The 26,207-nt window shown below is 45.0% G+C and overlaps 1 protein-coding gene and 2 long non-coding RNA genes across 9 annotated transcripts in view; 1 reads left to right on the top strand and 2 right to left on the bottom strand.

The window, feature by feature from the left end:
• Positions 1–26,207, bottom strand: part of LOC310755762 — a 1,619,227-nt gene that overhangs the window by 1,042,881 nt on the left and 550,139 nt on the right. The window lies entirely within an intron of this gene.
• The window catches only part of LOC310755775, a 332,521-nt gene that overhangs the window by 92,491 nt on the left and 213,823 nt on the right, over positions 1–26,207 (bottom strand). The window lies entirely within an intron of this gene.
• The window catches only part of RHBDL3 (rhomboid like 3), a 129,733-nt gene that overhangs the window by 82,396 nt on the left and 21,130 nt on the right, over positions 1–26,207 (top strand). For 6 of the 7 annotated variants that reach the window (XM_083598839.1, XM_083598837.1, XM_083598836.1 and 3 more), the window contains 2 exons: positions 20,985–21,209; positions 23,480–23,628. In XM_083598839.1, coding sequence (XP_083454965.1) covers positions 20,985–21,209; positions 23,480–23,628 — 374 coding nt within the window. The remainder of the gene's footprint in view (positions 1–20,984; positions 21,210–23,479; positions 23,629–26,207) is intronic. The other variant, XM_083598835.1, reaches the window with a different exon arrangement.

Raw genomic sequence — 26,207 nt, 5'->3', positions numbered from 1 at the left:
AACCAGAGCAGTGCACGGAAATCCCGTTTACCTTCCCGCCAGAGCAGTACCCATTTATCTACTTGCACTTTGTGCTTTCGAACTGCTAGGTTGGCGGGAGCAGGGACCGAGCAACGGGAGCTCACCCCGTCGTGGGGATTCGAACCGCGACCTTCTGATCGGCAAGCCCTAGGCTCTGTGGTTTAGACCACAACACCACCCGCGTTCTTTGACTATGTGCATGTACAGCATACCCTCCAACATTTCCCCAATAAAAATAGGGACATCCTATTCCAGAATAATAATACAAAAATAATTTATACTCTGTTCATCTGACAGGGTTGCCTCAGCCACCTTGGGCAGCTTCCAACATATATGAAAACCTAATTATACATTTTTTAAAAACTTCCCTATACAGGGCTGCCCTCAGATGTCTTCTAAAGGTTATCTCCTTGAATCAGGGTTCACATAACTCCACACCCTCCAATGTTTCCCTGATGAAAATAGGGACATCCTAAGGAACAGTGGGACATTCAGGGATCAAATCAGAAACCAGCATGGCTTCTGTAAATATGAGACTGTCCCTGGAAAATAGGAACACCTGGAGTGTGTATCAGATTAGACTTCTCATATCAAGTTTCTTGCTTGACCCATAGACCAGCGCTGACTGATGTGCTCAGTTGGTGATCTCCTGGCTTGACTTTTGACCATTTCAGCATGATCTGTGTGTCCTCGCTTCCCCACCTGTTCCTCTCCCAGATGTGGCCACAATTCTCTACCACCCGCAAGCCTGGTATATTGCGCTCTCTCTCTCTCTCTCATAAAATAAAATCTAGGAAGGCACTCAGAATCTTCTGCATTCTCTTCTTGGATTAAATGTTGGAATAAATATTGAAAACTAAGGTTCTGAAAGGATGGAAGAATCTTGTTTTTCGAGGTGAGCGTGTATTTGGCAAGGGGAAGGAACGCTTTGGCAGAAGTCCAAGAAAGTACTTAATTTTAAGCATGTGAGCGCTTGAGCAGTCTCACTTACTGGTAGCTGTTCCATGTACTAATTATAGTTGCCTGGAGTGGAGGTATAGATGTGTCAGGGCGCTTTTAAGTTAATGGTTCTATGAATGCGGCTGAGCACTTCCTTTGCTGTGGGTTGGGAGAAGTGTTGAGTTGCACCGGAGAGATAAAAACAGAGCATCAAGCGGGGAAAGGCTTTGGCCAGGTTAACCTGCAGTGACTCTAGGTTCTAGACCAGGCATAGGCAAACTCCGGCCCTCCAGCTGTTTGGGGCCTACAATTCCCCTCATCCCTGACCACTGGTCCTGTTAGCTAGGGATGATGGGAATTGTAGTCCTAGACTAGACGTTCTCCAGTGTGGTGGGGGGAGGTGGGGAATCTACTGAATCTACTGTCCCACACCCGAATCGTCCCTTCTTCCTCTACCACATCCTGCACGTCTCCCTCCTGACTTGGACTGCCCTGGCTCTTCCTCCACTCCCTGGCCTGGTTTCTGCCTTGTGACCAAAGCCAAACACCATAAATCATTGACCCCTTCTCCTTGATGGTTCTCCTGGTCCCCTCCCTCCATCGCACAGCCTTTGGAGCTCTGGCAATCCCTGACACCCTACCAATACAATGTTTTATTGTCAACATGTTTCTCATTGGTCCCATCTAGGAACCCAGGCAACTACTTTGTACCAGTTGAGACTATCGGCCCCTCTAGCTCCATGTTGTCTACTCTACAAAGGCAATGGCTCTTTGGGGTTTCAGCCAGGAGTCTGAACCAACCCTGCAGAGGCTAAGGACTGAACCTAGGACATTTTGATTGCAAAGCATGCACTCTACCAATGAGGTATGAGTGTAGTATGCCATTTCTAACATGAAAAACATGAGTAACATTACAGGGAGCAAGCTATTTCTTGACAGGGCAAGAGTCTCACTAGACCTATGAGTTGCCATCTGAAGTGGCTTATCAGCTCCAGGCCATCTGAAGTGGGGTTCATGCAGGGTGTCTTCCCAAGCGAAATAGTCTGGCAACTCATCATTATGCTTATTAAAGTGGAACTTGGCAATGAAATGTTCATCCTCCATCATGATTGCTCAGCTGTTTCAAATCACTTAGAAAGCTGGAACTTTGGTAAGTGAAATGTCAGTTAGAATAGACATTTTAATTTTATATGTATGGGAAACTTTTTTATTATTAAAAACTCCTTTCTGAATATGAAATCTGGACTCATATTGGTTGTGGAGCACAGTCTTCATCTGCAGTATCTTATTTATTTATTTTAAGCAAATGAGATTCCTAGGGCGTATGGTGCTTTAAGCATCACACCATAGCTTTGCAAATGTAACAAGAAATGTAATTTTTATGAATTGCGTTATGAGCCTGTGATTGGCAGGGGAAAGGCTTTGCTTATGGTCCCACTGGTGAACCTTGCCTGACATGTGGGAACCCAGAGTAGGACCTTATCTTTTGTGACACCCCTATTGTGGAATTCCCTCCCCTTAAGCTGTGGAAGGGTACAGCTCTCATGAGCTCTCACCACCCATTAGAGACTGAAGTGTTTCCCCAAGCTTTTGGAGGCCACATCTAATTAAGTCCCAGCCTTTAGCATCTTTTCCTGGCTGTGTTGCTGTGGGTTAAACCACAGAGCCTAGGGCTTGCTGATCAGAAGGTTGGCGGTTCGAATCCCCACAACGGGGTGAGCACCCGTTGCTCGGTCCCTGCTCCTGCCAACCTAGCAGTTCGAAAGCACATCAAAGTGCAAGTAGATAAATAGGTACCACTCTGGCGGGAAGGTAAAGGGTGTTTCCGTGCGCTGCTCTGGTTCGCCAGAAGCGGCTTAGTCATGCTGGCCACATGACCTGGAAGCTGTATGCCAGCTCCCTCGGCCAATAAAGCGAGATGAGCGCCGCAACCCCAGAGTCAGCCATGACTGGACCTAATGGTCAGGGGTCCCTTTACCTTTACCTTATTGCATCCATGTGTCATTTGTTGAGGGGGAAGGGTTGCTGCAAACACACTCATCTACAGAGCCTCTTGTTCTTCCCATGTGGTGGTGGTGTTGTTTTTAAAAAACCTCTCTGGGCAAAAGGAACAAACAGACAGTGCCACCTCGCCTCTTTAAAACAGGTGATGTCTTCAGAACCAGCAGGATAAGACTTTCCTAAAGGAATGGAAGAAGCTTTTGATGTACAGTGGTACCTCGGGTTACATACGCCTCAGGTTACATACGCTTCAGGTTACAGACTCCGCCAACCCAGAAATAGTACCTCGGGTTAAGAACTTTGCTTCAGGATAAGAACGGAAATCGTGTGGCGGTGGCGCGGCGGCGGCAGCGGGAGGCCCCATTAGCTAAAGTGGTGCTTCAGGTTAAGAACAGTTTCAGGTTAAGAACGGACCTCCGGAACAAATTAAGTATGTAACCAGAGGTACTACTGTATTTGGAAAGTAACTGTAACCAATTAACATCACTTGTAGGGTTCAAATAAGTTTTGTAAGGAGTAACATAGAAAGTATTGTGAAGAGAATTAAGAACAGGTATTAAGATTTGAATCTATAGCAATAACTGTAGTAACAAAATGCATAATTAGAAAGGATCTTAGAAAACCATCAGTTGAGGGTGAAGGAAGTCTTAGGCCGCGATAGCCAAAGATTTTGAAATGAAGTTTAAAAGGATGATATGCTGGAAAATATGTGTAAAAACCAATAAAAAATGATTTAAAAAATAAAAATAAAACAGGTGATGTCAAAGCTAAGCCTCAGTGGCTACTAAAATCAATGGGTTACCTGTCAAACCCAGCCAACATTTGTGAACCACCCTGCGATCTATGGGTATAGGGTGGCATTAAAATTTAATTAATAAATAATAATGAAAACAATATAACATTTATGAATCCTTGTTTAGGGCAGCAGTCCTATTCATAGGTATAATTACTACTAATGACATTTTCAGAACCTGGCTTACCTGAATATCGCTTCCCCTTCCTAGTCCATATCATAGGGCTTGTTCTCACATTGCAGTTTAAAGGCTCTTGCAAGTCAAAGCCATTTGGCTAAGAAGTCGCGTGTGGCAATGATCATTCCATCATTGACGAGTTTGGAAAAATACTTAAGAACGATCTAGTAAGCACATTTAATTCTGGTAGACGTGCATATTGTAGTGGTCGCATGGCATTTCTACCAGGAATGGAGAACTTGTTGCCCTCCAGATATTGTTGAGTTCTAACTCTCAATCAAAACCCAACCAGTGTGTCCAGTGGTTAAGGGATGATGGAAGCTGCAATCCACCAACATTTGGATGGCAACCAGGTTCCACACCCCTGATTTATAAGTACAGTGGTACCTCGGGTTACATACGCTTCAGGTTACATACGCTTCAGGTTACAGACTCCGCTAACCCAGAAATAGTGCTTCAGGTTAAGAACTTTGCTTCAGGATGAGAACAGAAATCGTGCTCCAGCAGCGTGGCGGCAGCAGGAGGCCCCATTAGCTAAAGTGGTGCTTCAGGTTAAGAACAGTTGCAGGTTAAGAACGGACCTCCGGAACGAATTAAGTACTTAACCCGAGGTACCACTGTATCTTCTTCAGATCAGGCATGAATGTGCTTTGGAAGAGTGCATCATGTGTCAATAGCAAATAACCCAAGTCTGCTTCTTTTCTTTGCTTGCTGAATATTCCAATAAACCACTTTGGAGAGAACAAGTCTTTAATGACTCTGAATATATTTTCTCCCGTTAGCTCTCTCTCTCTCTCCCCCCTTTTTTTGTACTTCTGCCTCCAGCTTTAATAACCTGCTTATTAAAGAAGCCACAGATCAACTGCATGGGGGGAGAAGAGCAGGGTGGCGCCTCCTTGTATTTTGGACCTGAACTATTGAACATGCCAGCCTACAATGGACTCTCTGTTCTTTCAGTTAGAGGTTACATACTCGATTCGTAAAGAATAATACTATACCACTGCAGAAATCAAAGAAGCGAATTGTGTCCATATGGGAGCCTTTCTGGTTGGGTGTAGCAGAGAACAGCTTATATTTTATAGGCAATGATAGTAAGCTAATGTTGCCTGGGGTTTGTAAGGTCTTTTCACACATTACTCAGTAACAAATCCAGGTTTGGCAGGGCGCTGCCTGCAGCCAATCTCGGCTTCTGACAAATAGACCTGTGTGATATATGTGTGGTTGTCACATTTCTGAATACGTGACACCTAAAATATCTGTAATGAGGAAAGAGGCTCTGTGGAGGTTATGCAGTTTTGAGATTAGAAGCTTTACGATATGCACGCAGGTTAATTGTGATTCAGTTGTGCCTTTGTATACTGGTTATGTATTGGGACGCAGGTAGCGCTGTGGGTTAAACCACAGAGCCTAGGACTTGCTGATCAGAAGGTCGGCGGTTCGAATCCCCGCGACGGGGTGAGCTCCCGTTGCTCGGTCCCTTCTCCTGCCAACCTAGCAGTTCGAAAGCACGTCAAAGTGCAAGTAGATAAATAGGTACCGCTTTGGTGGGAAGGTAAACGGCGTTTCCGTGCACTGCTCTGGTTTGCCAGAAGCGGCTTAGTCATGCTGGCCACATGACCCGGAAGCTGTCTGTGGACAGACACCGTCTCCCTCAGCCTGTAGAACGAGATGAGTGCCGCAACCCCAGAGTCGGTCACGACTGGACCTAATGGTCAGGGGTCCCTTTACCTTTACTATACTGGTTATGTATACAGGTGATACAGAGGTGAACTAGAATGGGAACTAAAACATGTCTAGAATTTGTGCGGTGTTGACCTCTGGAGCTTTAAGCATTTTAATTGAAAGGGTGAAAATAAACAGCTAAAATCCACCGCCGCTGTTTTCCTATCAACACCTAAGTTAACAACATTTCATCACCATGCCCAGTTCTAATGCTTTAAAAGGAGTAAAACGAACAGTCATGCTGCAGACTTCGAGAGAGGTTCTGAGCTGGAGGAGAAGCAAATACTCCTATCTGCAGTCATAAGCGTGAGCTGAATGAGCATATCTGATCTTCTCCCACTCAAAAACCCCACACATGAACATAAAATTTATAATTATGCAGTTATGTCTATGTTAACCAATTATATTAGCATATGAGAAGGAAGACAAACTGCTTTTGAGCTTAGGCAAAATAAGGGACATACTTGTACATATATATTTATTTAAATGCACACACATTTAAATGCTCTCTCACACACATGAATATCGGTGAGAAGCAGAACTTTTTTCAGCCAGAACTCAGTTCTGGCACCTCTCAGGTGGGTGCCATTGCCATTATAAGAGAACAAGGGAGGTGTTCATGGTGATTTCCAGTACAGTCGTACCTTGGTTCTCAAATGTAATCCGTTCCGGAAGTCCATTTGACTCCCGAAACCATTCGAAAACCAAAGCATGGCTTCTGATTGGCTGCAGCATCCCCTGCCGCCTTGCTGATTGGCCACCCCGTGATTTGCCTGCCAAGGGCCACATCGGCGTGTCAGGTCCTGTGGGCAGACAGTGTGATTTTCCCACTTGGCACTGGTGGAAAGGGCTGGAATGGCATGGTGGGCTCCCTGAGCCCTCTGTGACCCACCTGGCATGTGTGCATGTACACACATGCCCCAGGCGCCAGCAAATGCCGCAATGCTTCCGCACTCCCCTATGATGAGAGTTTAGAAGAAAGGTGAGTAAGGAGGGGGTCTGATAGAGGTGAAGAACATTATGTGTCCTGTGGGCGTAGTGGGCAGAGAGAGATTTTTCTCCCATAATGTTAGAGCCCAGGGCCATCCAATGGAATAGAATATTGGAAGAGTCAAGGCAGACAAAAGGAAATGTTCCTTCACACAGGTTCCTAGTTACGCTGTGAAATTTGCTACTGCTGTGCATCGTGGATGGCTTGAAAAGGGTTCCAGCAAATTCACAAAGGATAAGGCTATTCATAGCAACTAGTCATAATGGCTGGTACTACCTCCAGTACAAGAGGCAGAATGTATACAAATTTATGAGAACAGAACAGAAAAGAGTTGGGTCTTTGGTCTGATCCAGCAGGACTCTTTGTGTGTGTGATCACCATACTGTTTTGATATCTGTATTGGGGTTTTTTTTAGGTTTGAATATAAGGTGGAATGTATATTAAGCAGAAAACAAAAAGGTGCAGCCTCGTACATAAATAACGTATCTGACCTTGATCCCACAAATAGACTAAATTTAAAACCGGAAGCCCACAGCAGTTGCAGAACCTTATAGCTCCAAGAGCTAAGCAAGCAAAGCCACACAACAGATTCAGACTTTCTTTGCTGCATTTAGCCAGGGGCTGTGAGCATGAAAGCATTCCCATAAATCAAGACAAAAAATACAAGACAGTTCAGAAACCGAGGGCCAAAATAGAGCCAATTGTGAGTCTCCCGTGTTGCATCAGCTTCAGCCCTATGTAGCACTATTATCATATCACAAAATGTGAGAGATGCCAGAAAATACACAAGTTAAGCTAAGAAAATTAATATTCCAGTTTTTCAGTTCCCTGCCTCTTAAACGGCCGAGAAGAAAGATGAAATTTCAGGTATGTTTTTATTACTCCCCTGCCTTCCCAACACACACACAAAACCCCCTACTCCTGACCTGGAAACTGGTGCTAAAGAACTCTTGCAGATCTCTCGGCACCCTCATCAAATTATGCTTCCTAGGTTTCTTTAGTGGAAGATATGACTGTGGAATTGGTATGGGTTTGTTGTGTAGAACTGCTTGCCTGTTCTTTTAGGACAGAATTATTCTCCAAGTTCTGCTTATTTGCTGAGGGCTGCTTTAAACAGTCGTGTCAACTGCTACACCCTTAGTGTCTCCGTGCTGGAGAAAGTGGGCATCTTGAGCACGCAAGTTTCACAGACTTCTTTTCTACAGAAAAGCCAGCGTGGTGTAGTGGTTAAGAGCGGTAGTCTCGTAATCTGGTGAACCGGGTTCGCGTCTCCGCTCCTCCACATGCAGCTGCTGGGTGACCTTGGGCCAGTCACACTTCTCTGAAGTCTCTCAGCCCCACTCACCTCACAGAGTGTTTGTTGTGGGGGAGGAAGGGAAAGGAGATTCTTAGCCGCTTTGAGACTCCTTACGGTAGTGATAAAGCGGGATATCAAATCCAAACTTTTCTTCTGCACTGAACTGCATTCTAAGAAACGTACATGTTGGAAGCAGCAGGCCTGTGTCCATTGCTTAAGGAGAAAACATCTAGGAGTCCTCATTACAAGGGCTAGAGTTAGAAGGGACCCCAAGAGTCATTTAGTCCAACCCCCTGCAATGCAGGAATCTCAGCTAAAGCATCCGTGACAGATGGCCATCCAACCTCTGCTTGAAAACCACCAAGGAAAAAGAGTCCACAACCTCCCAAGGGAGACTGTTACGCTGTCAAACAGCTTTTGCTGTCAGAAAGTTCTTCCTGATGTTTAGTGGGAATCTCCTTTCTTGTAACTTGAAGTCATTGCCTCGAGTCCTACCTCCAGAGCAGGAGAAAAAAAGCTTGTTCCCTCTTCCACGTGACAGATAATAATAATAATAATAATAATAATAATAATAATAATAATAATAATAATAATTTATTATGTGTACCCCGCCCATCTGGCTGGGTTTCCCCAGCCACTCTGGGTGGCTTCAAACAAAGATTAAAAATCCATTAAAATGTCACACAATAAAAACTTCCCTGAACAGGGCTGCCTTCAGATGTCTTCTAAATGTCAGGTAGTTGTTTATCTCTTTGACATCTGAAGGAAGGGTGTTCCACAGGGCGGGCACCGCTACCGAGAAGGCCCTCTGCCTGGTTCCCTGTAGCTTTGCTTCTCGCAGTGAGGGAACCGCCAGAAGGCCCTCAGAGCTGGATCTCAGTGTCCAGGCAGAACGATGGGAGTGGAGACGTTCCTTTAGGTATACTGGGCCAAGGCCATTTAGGGCTTTAAAGGTCAACACCAACACTTTGAATTGTGCTCCGAAGCGTACTGGGAGCCAATGTAGGTCTTTCAAGGCGGCTGCCCCCAGTCACCAGTCTAGCTGCCGCATTCTGGATTAGTTGTAGTTTCCGGGTCACCTTCAAAGGTAGCCCCACGTAGAGTGCATTGCAGTAGTCCAAGCGGGAGGTAACTAGAGCATGCCCCACTCTGGCGAGACAGTCCATGGGCAGGTAGGGTCTCAGCTTGCGTACCAAATGGAGCTGATAGACAGCTGCCCTGGATACAGAATTGACCTGCACCTCCATGGACAGCTGTGAGTCCAAAATGACTTCCAGGCTTCGCACCTGGTCCTTCAGGGGCATAGTTACCCCATTCAGGAAGAGGGAGTCCTCCACACCAGCTCGACCCCTGTCCCCCAAGAACAGTACTTCTGTCTTGTCAGGATTCAATTTGAAGATGACTATCATATCTCCTCTCAGTCTCCTCTTTTCCAGGCTAAACATACCCAGCTCCTTCGACATTTTCTCATATGGCTTGGTTTCCAGACCCTTGATCATCTTGATAATCTGAAGAGAAAAAAAATTAAACATGTTTAAAACTTTTTAAAGTAAAAGTCGTTTGGGAAGCTGAAAGAGGTGGACTGTGAATGTTCTTAATACGTAAGAAGCAAGAAATATTATTTTGTTGCTGTTGTTTCTAGTTCCTGCTGTAGTGGAAGCACCTTTTTCAGATGAAGTTAGGTCATTATGTGACATGTCCTCTCTGGAGAACTGTCAGTGTGTTGCCTAAGGGTTTTAATTTCATCTCTTAATGCCAACATTTACTGCTTTTGTAAGATTACCAGTTTAAATGGCTGTTGGCATTTTTATCAGCCAGATGTGATCAAAAGCAACTAATATGCAGGCCCTCGTAAAATTAATGGAACGTGAGAGCAGGTAGGTTTTGTGAACAGAAAGGTTTCATTTGCTGCTTGCCTCGCTGAACAGATATCACCTCTTGCATGCCTTCAATTCCTACTTCTTCACAGAGCATCTTCTGCTTATTTGGGTTTCCGTATATAAATAATAATAATCATAACTTGATTCTGCTGCATGCTGGTAACCATGCTGCGAACAGCAGGGATTAGTAGTAATTTTGATGGTACAACTCTTCCTCTCTTATGGATCAATTCATCTTCCACATCTCACCCCAGCTTCTATCCAAATTAGAATAAAAGTATTTGGTTTTTACACATTATTTTTAGTATGTGACCACGTCGCTTAGTACCTTTCCTTGAGATGCATCAAATAAAGGTGGCTGACATTCTGTAGCAGCAATGGAGAACCTGTCTTGTGGCCAACTTCATATGAAAAGTTGAACCATCCTGGTCTAGATGGCCACAAGTTACCAATCCCTTCTCTGTAGACATATTTGTGGGACATGGGTACATCTTCATTGTTCTTATTTAAGGAAGTGAGTGTGCTTGTTTTGTGGAGGTGGTCCCACCATGAGCCAAGGTGAACATATTTTGAATCCAATTAAGACAAACAAGTGAGAGATGGACAGATCTGATTTCCTTGGTGGGACGCAATCCATGTGCATGGTTCTCTTACTTAAGCCTTATAAAATGAAGAGATGTGTGAGGACACTGTTAATTTCAGTAAGGTTTGTGCAGGAGAACTTCCCACTCTGGTGTAAGTGAGGGTTAAGTTGCAGTGGGATGTGTTGTCTTCAGGAACCTTTTCACACAACACTTGAGAATTGTTCTCCTTTTTTTCACTTGTGTGTAAAAATCAACATATATATTTATTTATATAATAGCTGGATTACTTGAGAAGGAAGGTAAATTATATATATATATATATATATATATATATATATATATATATATATATAGTAACAAAAATAAAAATTGAAAATAAATGTGCTTTCACCAGGTCCTGCAAAGGAGGCAACAGTATTTGCCCATTGTGCAGAAGTCAAGGGATAAAGGAAACATGTCCCCATTATAGGGGAAACCAGACTGATTGCTTCCTGCAGGGCACAAGAACCTGGGACCTTAGCTTGGTTGCCTTGACAGTGGGGATGTATTCCTTCTTCTTCTACTCTGCTATTCAGAATGAGGGCAATGAAAGAACGTTGTATGCCCTCAGTGTCATCACATTCAAATCTGATTGGGTTGCTTGTTCATTCTTAAATTGCTTCAAAATAGGTAGCGAAAATGTAAAGGTTTTTTTCTGGGTTGGGAGGGGGCTGTTGTGAACCATAAGGATGCCCACCACTGAGGAGGGACGATAGCTCAAGTAAGGGGAAGTCAAAGGTTCCTGGTTTCCAAGGCAAAGGCATCTGGATGGGAGACCAAAGGAGTGAATTCAGCACCGAGGACAGTGCTTCTGCAGCTGAATCCAGCCATCCCTGTTGTCTCAGTGAGGTCCTGGAGGAATTGGCTGAGATTTAGAGCAGGGCCAGCCTGTCATTGACTGGAAACCCCACCCCTTGAGTGCTACCTCCTGTTCTGTTGAAGGGCCAGTGTCTTCTTCTGCAGCCATTGGCACCCGTATGTCTCAAGACGTCAAACTACTGTTCGCTTGTATTCCTTTGGTGGTGAGAGAGGTTGGGGTTGCCCTAGGGTGTGGTTGGTTGTCTTTGATTGGCTGTAGTGAAATTTGTTTTTATGTGTGAGTTGGGTGTGTGGGTGTGGGTGTGTTTGGATCAGGTTAGCCAGATTGATTCATATGCTGTTGGCAGGTTCGTGTTGCTGTCTTGTTGGGCTGTGTATGTGATAAAGGGTAAAACCATATCGGTGTGAAGGCGTCTTCTTCTATTTGTCCCCATGTCAGTTTCCCACACAAGTGATGCTGACACAAAACCCCACACATACACGAAATAGAATAGAAGCAGCGCCACCCAACCCAACCCCACTCCACTCATCATCCCCCCCTCCACCTCTTTCCCCCTTTTCTTCCTAATGTAACACTCATGTCTGCACAAATGAAACTGATCTGTAGAAAATGTAACTTGAAAAAAGAGACATTGCGCATACTTTTGTAAACTAGGAAATCTTTGATAAAAATATATTTGACTCCCTGAAAAAAAGAGTCAAACTACTGGAGAATCACAGCACCCAAAGCGACCTCTCCAAGGCGCAAGCCTAGGCAGTGTGAATGGGGTCTCTCTCTGAGCTGCCCAGATGACAAGACTCCCCTCTCGGTCTCACTTGATGTGGTCCAAAGGAAAGCAGAGCAATACATTTGTCACCAGCTGGGCTCCAGGAGTTGCAGCCTATGCTTCCCTCTTGCTCATGAGTCATGACTGTTATAAACAGAAGACTTATGGGTACAGTAATATCCAGAACTATCTGGTCTGTAATTCCAGCCTAAGGGTTGTCAACATGATGTTCTCCAGAAGTTGCTGAACTGCAACTTCTGTCAGCCCCAGCCAACATGGCTAATGGTGTAGGATGATGGAAATTGTAGTCCAGCAATGTATGGTGAGCACTGCATTGACTACCTCAGCCATGGCTGGCAGACAATTTGCCATTTTCTGCTCCATATGTTTCACAATTACTCTTTGGGAGATAGATAATCTTCACTTGTCATGGTTAAGGCTTGAATCTTGAAATTACGTGTTTTCATCAAGCCCCATAAAGAGTTTCCTTCTCCTGGTTCATGGGCTTACTAATGCAGTCATTAAAACCCAAATACATGATTCATGCGGGAAACTCTACTAACCAGCTGCCTCAAGGACAAATGTGTATTTGCCCACCTATATATGAGTATGTCTTTTAGGGACACGGGTGGCGCTGTGGTCTAAACCACAAAGCCTAGGGCTTGCTGATCAGAAGGTCAGCGGTTCGAATCCCCGCAACGGAGTGAGCTCCCATTGCTTGGTCCCAGCTCCTGCCCACCTAGTAGTTCGAAAGCATATCAAAATGAAAGTAGATAAATAGGTACCGCTCCAGCGGGAAGGTAACCAGCGTTTGCGTGCGCTGCTCTGGTTCGCCACATGACCCGGAAGCTGTCTGTGGACAAACGCCAGCTCCCTCGGCCTATAGAGCGAAATGAGTGCCGCAACCCCAGAGTCGTCTGCGACTGGACCTAATGGTCAGGGGTACCTTTACCTTTACCTATATGGGTATGTTTAGTTAGTCAATATGCATTTCTTTTCTTATTTCGATTACATGCGTGTATGTACCTACAGTTACCTGTTTTAATCCTCCGTCTCTTGCCTGGAAGGTGAAAACTGTGAAGCTGTCCTTGAAGCTTGTGGAACACGCTTGATGCTATTTCAATACTTCATTATACCTTGGAGGTGCCTCTAAATCTTCTCTTGGAACATGGGTGGTGCAACCCTCGACTTAAGGAGGCTGAGGGACAGTACTGCAATAATCTGAGCACCCTTGACCCCAAAGATACACATCTTCATTATTGCTCTCCTTGTTGTATTTATCCAATTACTAAGAACTTCTGAGCCTGAGGGAGTGGTAACTGCAAATCTTCTCAGACCCCAGGACCCAGTCACAAACAGTGGCTAGCAGGGATCATTGCAGAACCAGCTTTCAATATGTTTACTATGGTATTCCGCCATTTAAGCCTTGTTTCTCCTTTTTAACAGTTAGTTGTTCGTAGTTTGCTATTGGTTTAAAGTGGGGAGAAATGTTTTCATGCCACCCAGCAGTCCAAACCAGACAGTTCTCCTGGCAAATTTCCCATGAGCATCTGATTAGCCTTTGTGAGAACAGGATGTTGGAGTGATCCAGAATGACTCTTTATGTTCTTGTACGGCAAACACTTTTCTTCTTTTTCTTTACATATGCCATTTCTAAATGGAACAGGGTTTTATCTGAACTGTACTCTAATGTCAAGAAAGCTATGAAACTGTATGGCTGTGACAATCATGGGTCTCCTGTGCTCTTCGCTGGGATATATTGCTACTGCCATGCAGCAATTTGAAAAAATTCATGACCCTTATTTGCAGCTTTAAAGAAAAGGCTGCTCAGGTAATGTGATTTACAGTCCTGCACCTGAAAGCAGGAAAATGTCTGCATAGCAAGCTTTCTGCTTCCAATTCATTCATGTTCCCTAGAAGAGAGTGTCTGGGGCACTTGGGGACACTCTGGCGTTCCTACTTTTGTGAACAAGCTCAATGGTGGATCTAGTTAGTCCAGCATTCTGCTTTAGCATTGCCAGTGTTTTTTGGCTGGGTTTTCATACTTCTAACAGCTGCTTAATAATCAGAAATAATCAGGCACATCTTTTCCTGCCGTGCAGGTACAGCGATTGAGGGAAAGTGGAGGGGCTTCATTGTGCTGCATTTCTGCTTTTGTGTAGCTGAAAAAGTCGCAGAAACCCTGCTTGTGGGGTTCATGTGGACTTCCATAAATTACAATTTATGGAAGCAGCCAGTTCAGTAAAGTCCTATACAATGGTACCTTGGTTCTCAAACGCCAAAAAACCCGTAAGTAAGTGTTCCGGTTTTCGAACATTTTTCGGGAGCCGAACGTCTGATGTGGCTGTCGGCTATCGTTTCTGGGGCACCTGCACCAATCAGAAGCTGCGCCTTGGCTTTCGAACATTTCGGATGTCAAACAGATTAAGTTTGGCGCTTTTGTTTTTGCTATTTATTTTGCGTTTTTGTTTTTGAGGCTTTTTCGGGGGGGAGGGGTTGTGACTGTGTGGAACCCAGTTCAGCTACTGATTGATTGATTGTGTGACTGTGGAAGTGGATGAAAGCTCCCCATCCAAACAATGACTGTCATCAGTGCAGGTAAGAAAATAATAATAATTTTAATTTTTATCATCTACAATACTGTCTTATTTATTTTATAGTATAGTGCAATGATTATTGCTTTCACTTTATAGATCAATGGTCTCGTTAGGTAGTAAAATTCATGTTAAATTGCTGTTTTAGGGGTCGTTTTAAAAAGTCTGGAATGGATTAATCCGTTTTGCATTACTTTCTATGGGCAAGTGTGCCTTGGTTTTGGAACGCTTTGGTTTTGGAATGGGCTTCCAGAATGGATTAAGTTTGAGAACCAAGGTACCACTGTAACTGTGTCAAGCCAATGACCAGTCAGATGCAGCTGATAAGCTCACAAACAAGGCAGATGTGGGGATGGCCCTCTTTTCTGCTATTTGTCTTCCCTGAATCTGGTACAGTGGTACCTCGGGTTACAGGCGTTTCAGGTTACAGACGCTTCAGGTTACAGACTCTGCTAACCCAGAAATAGTACCTCAGGTTAAGAACTTTGCTTCAGGATGAGAACAGAAATCGCACACCGGTGGCATGGCGGCAGCAGGAGGCCCCATTAGCTAAAGTGGTACCTCAGGTTAAGAACAGTTTCAGGTTAAGAACGGACCTCCAGAACGAATTAAGTTCTTAACCCGAGGTACCACTGTACTTAAAGGAATGCATCTTCTGAACATGGATGTTCAGTTTTAGCTATTCTGATACATAGCCATTGATATACCTGCCATTCATGATTATTCACATGCCCACTTGTTTTGATGTGTGGACACACTTGAAAGCTTTCTGTAGGGTCACTCAGTAGGTGCTTCAGTGAGGTTACAGCCTATCCCTTGTCAGTCACAATTGTGATGTCTCATAGTTACTCACGGCAAAGATATATTTAAGCGGTTTGGCTCTGTGTGGAGCAGTTACCCAGTACAGTGGTACCTTGGTTTTCAAACTTAATCTGTTCCAGAAGTCAGTTCCAAAATGAAAGTGTTCCAAAACCAAGGCATGCTTTCCCATAGAAAGTAATGCAAAATGGATTTATCCGTTCCAGACATTTAAAAACAACCCCTAAAACAGCAATTTAATATGATCCATAAAATGAAAGCAATAAACAATGTGCTGCAGTCACACAATCAATCAATCAATCAATCAATCAGTAGCTGAACTTGTGGGATGTAAACACAGGAGCAGTCAATGACAACATTCCTAGAGTGTACATGTTAGAACATGGGGAGGGATGTCTGTCTAGCAAGCAGGTAAACTTCCTGGGGACGGACTTCCTCCGCATGTGACCAGAGGTGGGTGTGGCCTCACCTGTGCAGGTAAATGATAAAAGCACAGGGCAGGCAGCTATCTCTCTCTCTGCCATTTTTCTTTCGAAGAAGAAGTATCTAAAGATGCTCTCTTGGCTCTCAGCCAAGAGAGGAGGAAAGGACTATCTTGCTATAAGATAGATTCCGAATGCATGTAACCTTTTTAAGCCTGTCTGCCTTCTGGGATCATATTGTGAACAGAACGTGAGTAAACTCTTTTATACTTTTATAAAGACTGTGTCGTGTCTTGTATTTTAAGAGGGAATAAAGGGGAAATTACCAGAGTAATTATTATAGAGGTTCTAGCGAACCTGTGCAAGCGTTACCGTTGCGAACTTAAAGGGGAATGTCTATAAACTCTGCTGATATTTTGGGAACTTGTTAGCACAAGTTGGATTGGGATATAATCTCACAATATATCCTTCTCCTGCACCCCTGAACATTCCCACAGAACTGGGTTCCACACAGTCACAAAAAGAAAAAAGAGCCATAAAAACGCAAAATATATAGCAAAAACAGACAGACCTCAGCGTAACACTCGAAACAGAAGTGTGGCACTCAAAATGGAAGCGTAACACTCAAAATGGAAGTGTGGCACTCAAAACAGAGTATGTTCGGCTTCCGAAAAAGTTTGCAAACACTTACGTCCAGGTTTTCAGTGTTCGAGTTCCAAGTTGTTGAGTACCAAGGCGTTTGAGAACCAAGGTACCACTGTATCTATTGTAGGTCTGAAAAGCAGAAGGTTTGGGCTTGGGTATCCCGAGGCCATGAGCCAAGGAAAAAAAGAAGGGCAGGGGTTCTAATGCTTTTGTGCTTCATTTCTCACACTGAGTGAGGCCTGGCAGCTATCTACAAGCAGATGTCAACGAAACTGTTGTAGTGGATTGGAGTGAAGGGCTCTTGGCAGGGGTTTTGGCAATTGCACAAGAGCTTTCACAGCGTGTGTTGTTGGAGCATCCCACATACTTGCTGTACTTCATTATGCAGGAATGTATGAATACTAGGGGGCATATGCCAAAACAAGAGGTTGTAATCATGCTGGAGCCAGGGTCTGCACCCAGTTTACTGTCAGCAGTTTATCACTGGAGAATTCAAAGCTTTACAAAGTTAAATACGAGTCAAATTCTCCTCTCTTGCGGGAGACATTTGTAATACTTGTGTTAACCGGTATTTGTCAACCAAAGCAGCATTAACTATTATGACAAGCATGCAGTAGATTAGGGTTGTAAACATATTATACAGTCCGTTGCTGTTGTATGATTAACTCAGGACAGCCCTCTATATATCTTAATCTGGAATGCATTGTTTCAATTCATTATGAGTATATTTATTTTGATATATCTCCGAAAACTGCTTTGAAGTCCATATCATTATATTGGTTTCATAGTTTTTGACCTAGCGATATATCACAAATCATGATGTGTGTTAGGGCTGTTAGGGCTCAGCGAAAAAGAATCCGAAACCAGCTTGAAGTCCATATTGTGATACTGGTTTCATAATATATCACAAATCATGATGTGTGTGTATGCTATGCAAAAATCACGATGCAGGAAAAACCGTGAAGCCAGCCAATGCCTTTGCATGTCTCCATCCTTATTTCACACATTGTGATATATCAGTATGTTGCGATACTTAGCTGGTGGTATATCACGATGCAGAAAACCAGATATTTCCCAGTTCTAGTTATGAGCAAGAACTACTTAATAAACTAAAAGCGGGGGTGCTCGTTTCAGTAAGTAAAGTTACAGGTAGGTAGCTCCTTCAGATATACTGGACCAAGGCCGTTTAGGGCTTTAAAGGTCAGCACCAACAGTTTGAATTGTGCTCGGAAACGTACTGGGAGCCAATGTAGTTCTTTCAAGACTGGTGTTATGTGGTCTCTGTGGCCGCTCCCAGTCACCAGTCTAGCTGCCGCATTCTGGATTAGTTGTAGTTTCCGGGTCACCTTCGAAGGTAGCCCCACATAGAGCGCATTGCAGTAATCCAAGCGGGAGATAACCAGAGCATGCACCACTCTGGCGAGGCAGTCCGCAGGCAGATAGGGTCTCAGCCTGCGTACCAGATGAAGCAGGTAAACAGCTGCCCTGGACACAGATTTGACCTGTGCCTCCATGGACAGCTGTGAGTCCAAAATGACTCCCAGGCTGCGCACCTGGTCCTTCAGGGGCACAGTTACCCCATTCAGGAACAGGGAATCCTCCACACCTGCCCGCCTCCTGTCCCCCAAAAACAGTACTTCTGTCTTGTCAGGATTCAACCTCAATCTGTTAGCCGCCATCCAACCTCCAACCGCCTCCAGGCACTCACACAGGACCTTTACTGCCTTCACTGGTTCTGATTTGAAAGAGAGGTAGAGCTGGGTATCATCCGCATACTGATGAACACCCAGCCCAAATCCCCTGATGATCTCTCCCAGCGGCTTCATGTAGATGTTGAAAGGCATGGGGGAGAGGACAGAACCCTGAGGCACCCCACAAGTGAGAGCCCAGGGGTCTGAACACTCATCCCCCACCACCACTTTCTGAACACGGCCCAGGAGGAAGGAGCGGAACCACTGTATAACAGTGCCCCCAGCTCCCAGCCCCTCAAGACGGTCTAGAAGGATGTTATGGTCGATGGTATCAAACGCCGCTGAAAGATCCAGCAGAACTAGAAAACAGCTCTCACCTTTGTCCCTAGCCCGCTGGAGATCATCAACCAGTGCGACCAAGGCAGTTTCAGTCCCATGATGAGGCCTGAATCCCGACTGGAAGGGATCCAAATGGTCTGCTTCTTCCAGGCGTGCCTGGAGTTGTTCAGCAACCACTCGCTCAATCACCTTGCCCAAGAATGGAAGATTTGAGACTGGGCGATAGTTGGCTATCGTGGCCGCATCTAAAGATGGTTTTTTAAGAAGCGGTTTAATAACCGCCTCTTTCAGCGGGTCTGGGAAGGCTCCCTCACGGAGGGAAGCATTCACCACCCCACGAAGCCCATCGCCCAGTCCTTCCCGGCTAGCTTTTATAAGCCAGGATGGGCAAGGATCAAGGAGACAAGTGGTTGGTTTCACTCGTCCAAGCAGCCTGTCCACATCCTCGGGGGTAACAGATTGGAATTGATCCCACACAACTTGACTAGACAGGACTCTAGCACATCCCGCCCCGGCCCTGCTCCCACGGTGGAGTCTACCTCTTCTCGAATCTGAGCGACTTTATCTGTAAAGTCATTGCAGGAGATCATTTGCAAAGTCATTGCAGGAGATCATGTGGCCCGTACTGGGCCCTGATGGAGCAGGTGGTTCCGCTAAATTGCGAACCACCTGAAAGAGTCTCCTGCTGCTGTTTTCCGCAGATGCAATAGAGGCGGTGAAGAAAGTCTTCTTCGCCGTCGCTATCGCCACTTGGTAGGCTCGACATTGAGCTCTAACCCGTGTCTGGTCAGATTCAGAATGGGTTATCCGCCACCGGCGCTCTAGCCGTCTCAACGATTGTTTCATTGCCCTCAGATCCGTGGAAAACCACGGGGCTGTCCGGGCTCCATGCAATCAGAGAGGGCGATTATTGGTATGAGCTTTCGTGTGCATGCACACTTCTTCAGATATCTGAAGAAGGTATCTATAGAAGGTACCGTATCTGAAGAAGTGTGCATGCACACGAAAGCTCATACCAATAACAAACTTAGTTGGTCTCTAAGGTGCTACTGGAAGGGTTTTTTTAAATTTTGTTTCAAGTAAGTAAAATTTGAGATGTACCGATTCCTTTAAATTAATCACATAGTAATGTCATTTTTCTACTACAAAGGTAAGCCCATTTTTGTTGCTGCTGCTTCTTCTTCTTCTTCTTCTTCTTCTTCTTCTTCTTCTTCTTCTTCTTCTTCCGCTTATCTGACTGGGTTGCCCCAGCCACTCTGGATGGCTTCCAACAAATACTATTAATTCAAGATTGTTATTGTTGACAGTTCCTTTCAAATAAACACAGTCCTGTGATGCATCCACTAATTTCTTGAATTAAATCAATAACTTTCGCCCCGGTCATTCTGTATAGAACAGGGACAGGGCATCCCATGGTTCTCCAGCTATAGCTGAAGCACAGCTCCTCCTGGCATCTCTCACTGTTGGCCATGCTGGCTGAGCCTGGTGGGAGTTGCAGTCCAACAACATCCAGAGGGCCACAGGTTCCCATCCCTATAATAGGCAAGTATGTCCAAACAGCATGATAAAAGTCAGTATGAGCAAATTGTCATCTCCAATAGCTACTCCGCATTGAAGTGTATGCATGTTATGCTGTTAAGTACCACTGAAACCATACTTGTACAAGGTTTCCTGCAGATTTGGTAGTATCAGCTAAGGCTGAATATTTGACTAAATTCCATTCCAGTCATCACCTGGCGTACTGCACCACATATCTCTTCCCACACTTGCTTTCTTACAAAAAACACTGCCTACATTTCTCAATGAAGGAGTAGAGCTTGCTAGTCAGGCCTTTTCTATATCCTGCTCTGATTAATAGATCAAATGTTGTTATTTTGCACAGAAGTGTCTTTTTGAATAAGAGCAAACGGGATGTTTCTTGTTTGGAAGCACCAAAAATCAGTCTTCTAACAACCAATTTTAACGACCACTTTCAGAAAAGAAATGGCAATGGCTATTGTACATGAGATTTTCAGCGGAGTAGAACCCACGTGATACATTTAGCACATTTGTTTTATGCTAATTCAGGGGTAATTCTTTGTGGAATGAGAGCCAGTTATTGTTCTTTTGACCTAGAGCTTGATACAAGTAGAAAGGGCTGCAAGGTACCCTGATCTGGGTTCATTTTACCTAAATCTGCTAAACTTCTCCATCTTGGCATTTTTTTCATGCCCTCATTTGCCAAGCCGACTTAATTCCCTGAGTGATATCCAACTGCGTTCATACTCAGAGTAAACATATTGAAATAAATGGAATTAACATATGAACTAATTGATTTCAGTGGGTCTGCTCGGAATACAGCTAATATACGATATCACTCCATTCAGTCTAACCACCAAGCCATTACTTGATTTCAGCTTATTAATTCCCCTTCCCCATCCTTTCCTTTGATCTTCTCCTCCAGATGAGTAACAAAAGGTCCAACAGCTTTCGCCAAGCCATCTTGCAGGGGAACCGGAGGCTGTGCAGCAAGGCCCTCCTGGAGGAGACGGGACTGAGCCTTTCCCAGCGGCTGATCCGCCACGTTGCATATGAGACTCTGCCCCGTGAGATCGATCGGAAGTGGTATTACGACAGCTACACCTGCTGCCCCCCACCTTGGTTCATGATTGCCATCACCATTGTAGAGGCAAGTATCTGCCAAGCTAGCAAAGAGATTCCGGGGAAGTGTGTTTGCCTGTTCCAGGTGGGGGTCACATCCTTGCTAACTAGGTCCGTGAGTAATCTGAAGGTTGCTCCTGGGTGCTAACTGTATCTAGGAGGGCCTTTTATCTTCCAAGGTTGCTGGGGGCTCTTCCTTGATGGCAAAGATCATGCCCTAGAAATCTCACATGTAAGAGGAGATTTCCAGCTTCAGCTGGTGCAAAGCCCTGATTGTAGGGGTAGTAGGACTTTAGGGCAGGTGTCCAGGCCCCACTCAGCAGAATGAGTAGGGGGTCCAACGACACAGCACAGCTGGCTTACCACATGTTGAAGCGCATGGAGTAGCACCCCTTCCCAACCAAAGAAGGGGACCTCCATAAATCCAAAAGGTCCAAAGTCTAAAATAGTCTAACTGCACCCCTGGATAGTAGGCAACTTATTCAACGGATTGTTGCTCATCTCCACTGGCTGCCTCTGTGCTTCCCAACCCAATACAAAGAGCAGTTTTGAGACCTTTAAGACCCTACCTATAAGGATCCAAGCATGTGCAAGAGTGCTTCCTGCCATATGAACCTTCCCGACCTTCAAGATCTTCCAGTGGTGCCTTGCTCTCAGTACCTCAAGTTTCTAAGAGGGGAGTTCTAGTAGTGTTTAGCAGTGTAGCCCAGAAGAAGCTTGCTGCGTGGAGCAGAGGCGCTGTGCTACCTTCCTGGCAGTTGAGTCACTGCTGCTTACTGGGAGAGAGAGGGAAGGGGCAAGATGGCAGGGCGGCTGATGTAGCGCCAGCGCACTGGCAAGAGCACCAGATTGGCTTGGCCTGTGCATATGCGCCATGGCGACCTCCCCACTGCCTCATCCTTCTCCCTCCCAGTGACCCACCTGCCAGTAAGCTTATAATACCAGTTCTTCTCCACCCAGCAAGCTGCGTTTGTTATGGAGCAGCCTCCCTATGAAGACCCACCAGATTTTTGGTGCTTTTGAAATGTTTTGCATTTATTCATAGACAACTAGACATTACCCAGGGCATGGAGTGGATAATAATATCTGGCATAACGCAAGGCATGAGTTACTGCACCCTCATTTCTGCAATTAATAATGTGAGGTGAGATGGAAAGATGTGCAGCATGATGATGCCCTGTCCTAATTTGTGTCGTACCATATGTCTCCAAGTAGAAGAGAGGGAGAAGAGAAGCAATTCTGCGTTTCTTACCAGTCCTTGTTCAATCATTTTGGGGACTCAGTATATTTTACAGTTGTTTTAATCATTCCACACCGAACAATTTAAAACAATGGGAGGTGCTGTAGAAAGGCTGTCAATACATTTTAATAAATGGGCAGGTGTTCTGGGTTTCAGGAACAAACCCTATCCCCAAGAGTCTTGAGATACAAGTGTCACACTGGGCGCCACTAAAAAAAATGCCTTTGAGCCTCTTGTGCCCTGTTTGTGCCATGTATGAATGTGGTCGTAGAAAGCGGAAGAGAGATTTTTAAAAAAATGTGTGTGTATCTTCTAGCTAGCATTGTTTTAAGAACCAATTTAAACAATAATCAGACTAAAGTCCCCCATATGGAAACGCATCAAGCAGAAGTTAGTCTGAATCCTGCTGAAAGCGTTGGGACGGAATTTACCATCTATAAGATGCCCCCATATATAAGACGCCCCCCTATTTTTGGGCATTCAGATTGTCGCCAGTCCACCCTCATCACTACCCGTGTATAAGACGGCTCCTAATTTTTGACATTATTTTTTAGGGGGAAAACCTAGTCTTATACACAGAAAAGTACGGTAGTTGCAACTAACCAGTCCCATTGACGTCTGCATGTCCACCAGCCACACACCCTCCCACAGCCATATGTGTGACACCAGTGTGAAAGGGGGTTTTAGCTCATGCCAGTGTATGTACACAGGGCTGCTCCACAGAAGCAGGAAGTCTGGCTAACCTGGGGTTCTGATCCTGTGAAGGAGGAGCGGTGTGCACACATTGGCCCACTTCCACACTGGCACGAAATGCGGAGCTATTGGGGGCATGACTATTGAGTGGGTCGCCATCAAAGCTTAAACGGGTAGCAGCGTAATCCCACAGCCCTGCCCCCCCCCCCACATGTACAGCAAACATGTGAGAGAGAAGATCTGGACAGACCTTTAGCCTTTACTGCACTTGCTGGAATTAAGCCTGTATGTCTCCTTGCGTATATTTTCTTGGCCAGATGCTTGAATGAATTACACTTAACTGTGCGATCTCCCTGCTTTCCTAGGTTGCCTTCTTTCTTTACAATGGAGTGGTACTAGATAGGTTTGTGCTGCAAGTCACCCATCCCTTATATTTGAAGAACTCATTGTTATATCATCCTCAGCTCCGTGCACAGGCCTGGAGGTACCTCACCTACATATTCATGCATGCAGGGTGAGTTCTAGGGGAAAAGGGGTGCTGAATTTCTTGGGGGGTGGGGTGGGGTTCCCTTGAATCACAAGACAGAGAAACCAGTAGGAGAACACTTCAATCTCCCAGGACATTCTATACAAGATCTCAAAGTAGCTGTATTACTACAAAGGAATTTCAGAAATAGACTGGAAAGAGAAGCTGCTGAATTGCAACTCATTACCAAACTTAAAACCATGGAGAGACCTGGTCTGAACAAAGACATTGGATTCTTATCTCATTATACATGACAAAGCCATTTTTCACCTTCTCACCCCTTGCTTTTTCCTGTAAGACCTATTGCAGTCGTTAAGAGTCGTCAACAAGCTCATCACAGCTATCTGCCAATCACCCATTCCCACCACCCTTCTGAGTAATACCCCTCCCCACCTTCTCACTATATAGAAGGATCTGGCAACTTCTGTTTCAGTGTATCTGAAGAAGTGTGCATGCACACGAAAGCTCATACCAAGAACTAACTTAGTTGGTCTTTAAGGTGCTACTGGAAGGAAAAATTTTTTTTTGTTTGTTTTGACTATGGCAGACCAACACGGCTACCTATCTGTAACGGCATCCACGTCACCCAGGAGATCCCATCCGCAGAGATAAGAAAATAAAAGTAGTTCCGTTGTCTGGAAAGATCACTTCCTGGTTTGCATAGAGAAGCCATTTTCAACAGAGCCCAGCAATGAAAGCACACAACTGTATTGAGGCAGCACTGGGTGTTGAAAGTTTGCACCCCCTAACAATTTTGTGCCCGGGGCAACTGCCCCTGTGATACACACACAAACTAAGCCACTGCCTGGCATTCTTGGACAGCTGCTGGGGGGCCCTGCTGATGTTTACCCTGCCCCCCCCCATAAAAACAAATCCAGCCTGGCACTCCAAGCAGTGGTAGGCAGCTGGTTCTAGCTGCCATTTTAGTTTCAGACAATGGCCTCCTTCAGCATATTGTCACAAAATAGTCGTCTCCAACCACCTTGGCACTTCTTGGAGTACTGCTGTTTCCACTCCTGCCAGACAAGCCCACTGCAACACATCAACAGAGGAGAGGGCACCACCAGAGGGTCCCTTAAACCTGAATCACACCCTAGGTCTTCTGCTCTGAAACTAAAACGCTGGGAGAATCCTGTTGCTTTTAAAGGTAAAGGTAAAGGGACCCCTGACCATTAGGTCCAGTCGTGGCCGACTCTGGGGTTGCGGCGCTCATCTCACTTTATTGGCCGAGGGAGCCGGCGTACAGCTTCCGGGTCATGTCGCCAGCATGACTAAGCCGCTTCTGGCGAACCAGAGCAGTGCATGGAAACGCCGTTTACCTTCCTGCCAGAGTGGTACCTATTTATCTACTTGCACTTTGACGTGCTTTCGAACTGCTAGGTTGGCAGGAGCAGGGACCGAGCAACAGGAGTTCACCCTGTCGCGGGGATTCGAACCGCCGACCTTCTGATCGGCAAGTCCTAGGCTTTGTGGTTTAACCCACAGTGCCACCCGCGCCCCCTGTTGCTCTTAGGTGTCCATAAAAAAGTATTACATATGGTCCCCATTTTTTTAAATGATTTGCGATCTTTGGATAAAACCATGTTCTGTAAGAGCTGGTTTATATTGTCTGCTGGTCATAGGACATCAGGGGCAGAAGCTGAAGGAGGAAATATGGGTATATCATTCTTGACTTCATAGCGCTAAGTATCTTTGCCTGACAGATCTGCAGGATTTTTGCATAATTTGCTTGCTTTCTGATAGGAAATTTCAAGTTGGAAATAGCTGCTTGAGGTGGTGGTGAGAGATTTTCATTGGGACAGTACCAGCAGGCAGGATTAAACACTGTCGCCCACTACAGGCCTGGTCACGCTCTTCAACCCACCCCTGTAATGCCACTTTTACATTTTGAAACCCGTGCGTTTTAATTGTAATATGAGCCAAAAAGGACTGCCTTTATCCATAGAGATTTGCAAAACAGGTTGAAACCTTAAAAAGATATAAGTGCTTAAACTATGTTTTAGTATGCCTCCCTTCCCCACAAAATGCTAACCTCTGCCTTGACAAGTATCTTGTTGCTGTTAGGCTGTCGTGTTGCTTGAAAAAATGTGCTGAACCTTTTAATTATCACGTTTCTTTCACACCTTTGGCTGGTTTCCAAGGGAAACTCTTGGGAAGATACACTATCCAATGCCTCACATCTGTAAATATTAGCCAGCACAGCCTTATTACTTTTTTTTTGCAGTGGATTCTAAATCTTTTGGAAGTGTAAGCTATCAAAACCGTGTGCGCACACATTCCCCACTTGAGAAGCAACCCCTGCTTCATTTATTTTTTAATGATGGAATACTTACTACAGTTAGGTAGCTAAACCATCATTTATAGCCAGCCTACCCTCATTAGATTATTTTCACATTCAGAGAATAAAATAAATCTCTGGAAGAGTAGTAATAACCTCTTTCTTTCTTCTTTTAATGGTGAGACCATTATTCCTCTCTCCCCACCCCAAAAAGGCAAGCTACTATAAAGGTGCTGAAGTCTATTGTTGTCATACTTCCTGCTGTGACTTTAAAATGTTAATTTGAAAC

This window comes from Podarcis filfolensis (genome assembly GCF_964270895.1).
Source record: "Podarcis filfolensis genome assembly, chromosome: 2".
Taxonomy (NCBI): domain Eukaryota; kingdom Metazoa; phylum Chordata; class Lepidosauria; order Squamata; family Lacertidae; genus Podarcis; species Podarcis filfolensis.
The sequence above is the reverse complement of the archived record's forward strand: the minus strand, read 5'-3'. Positions and strand labels throughout refer to the sequence as shown.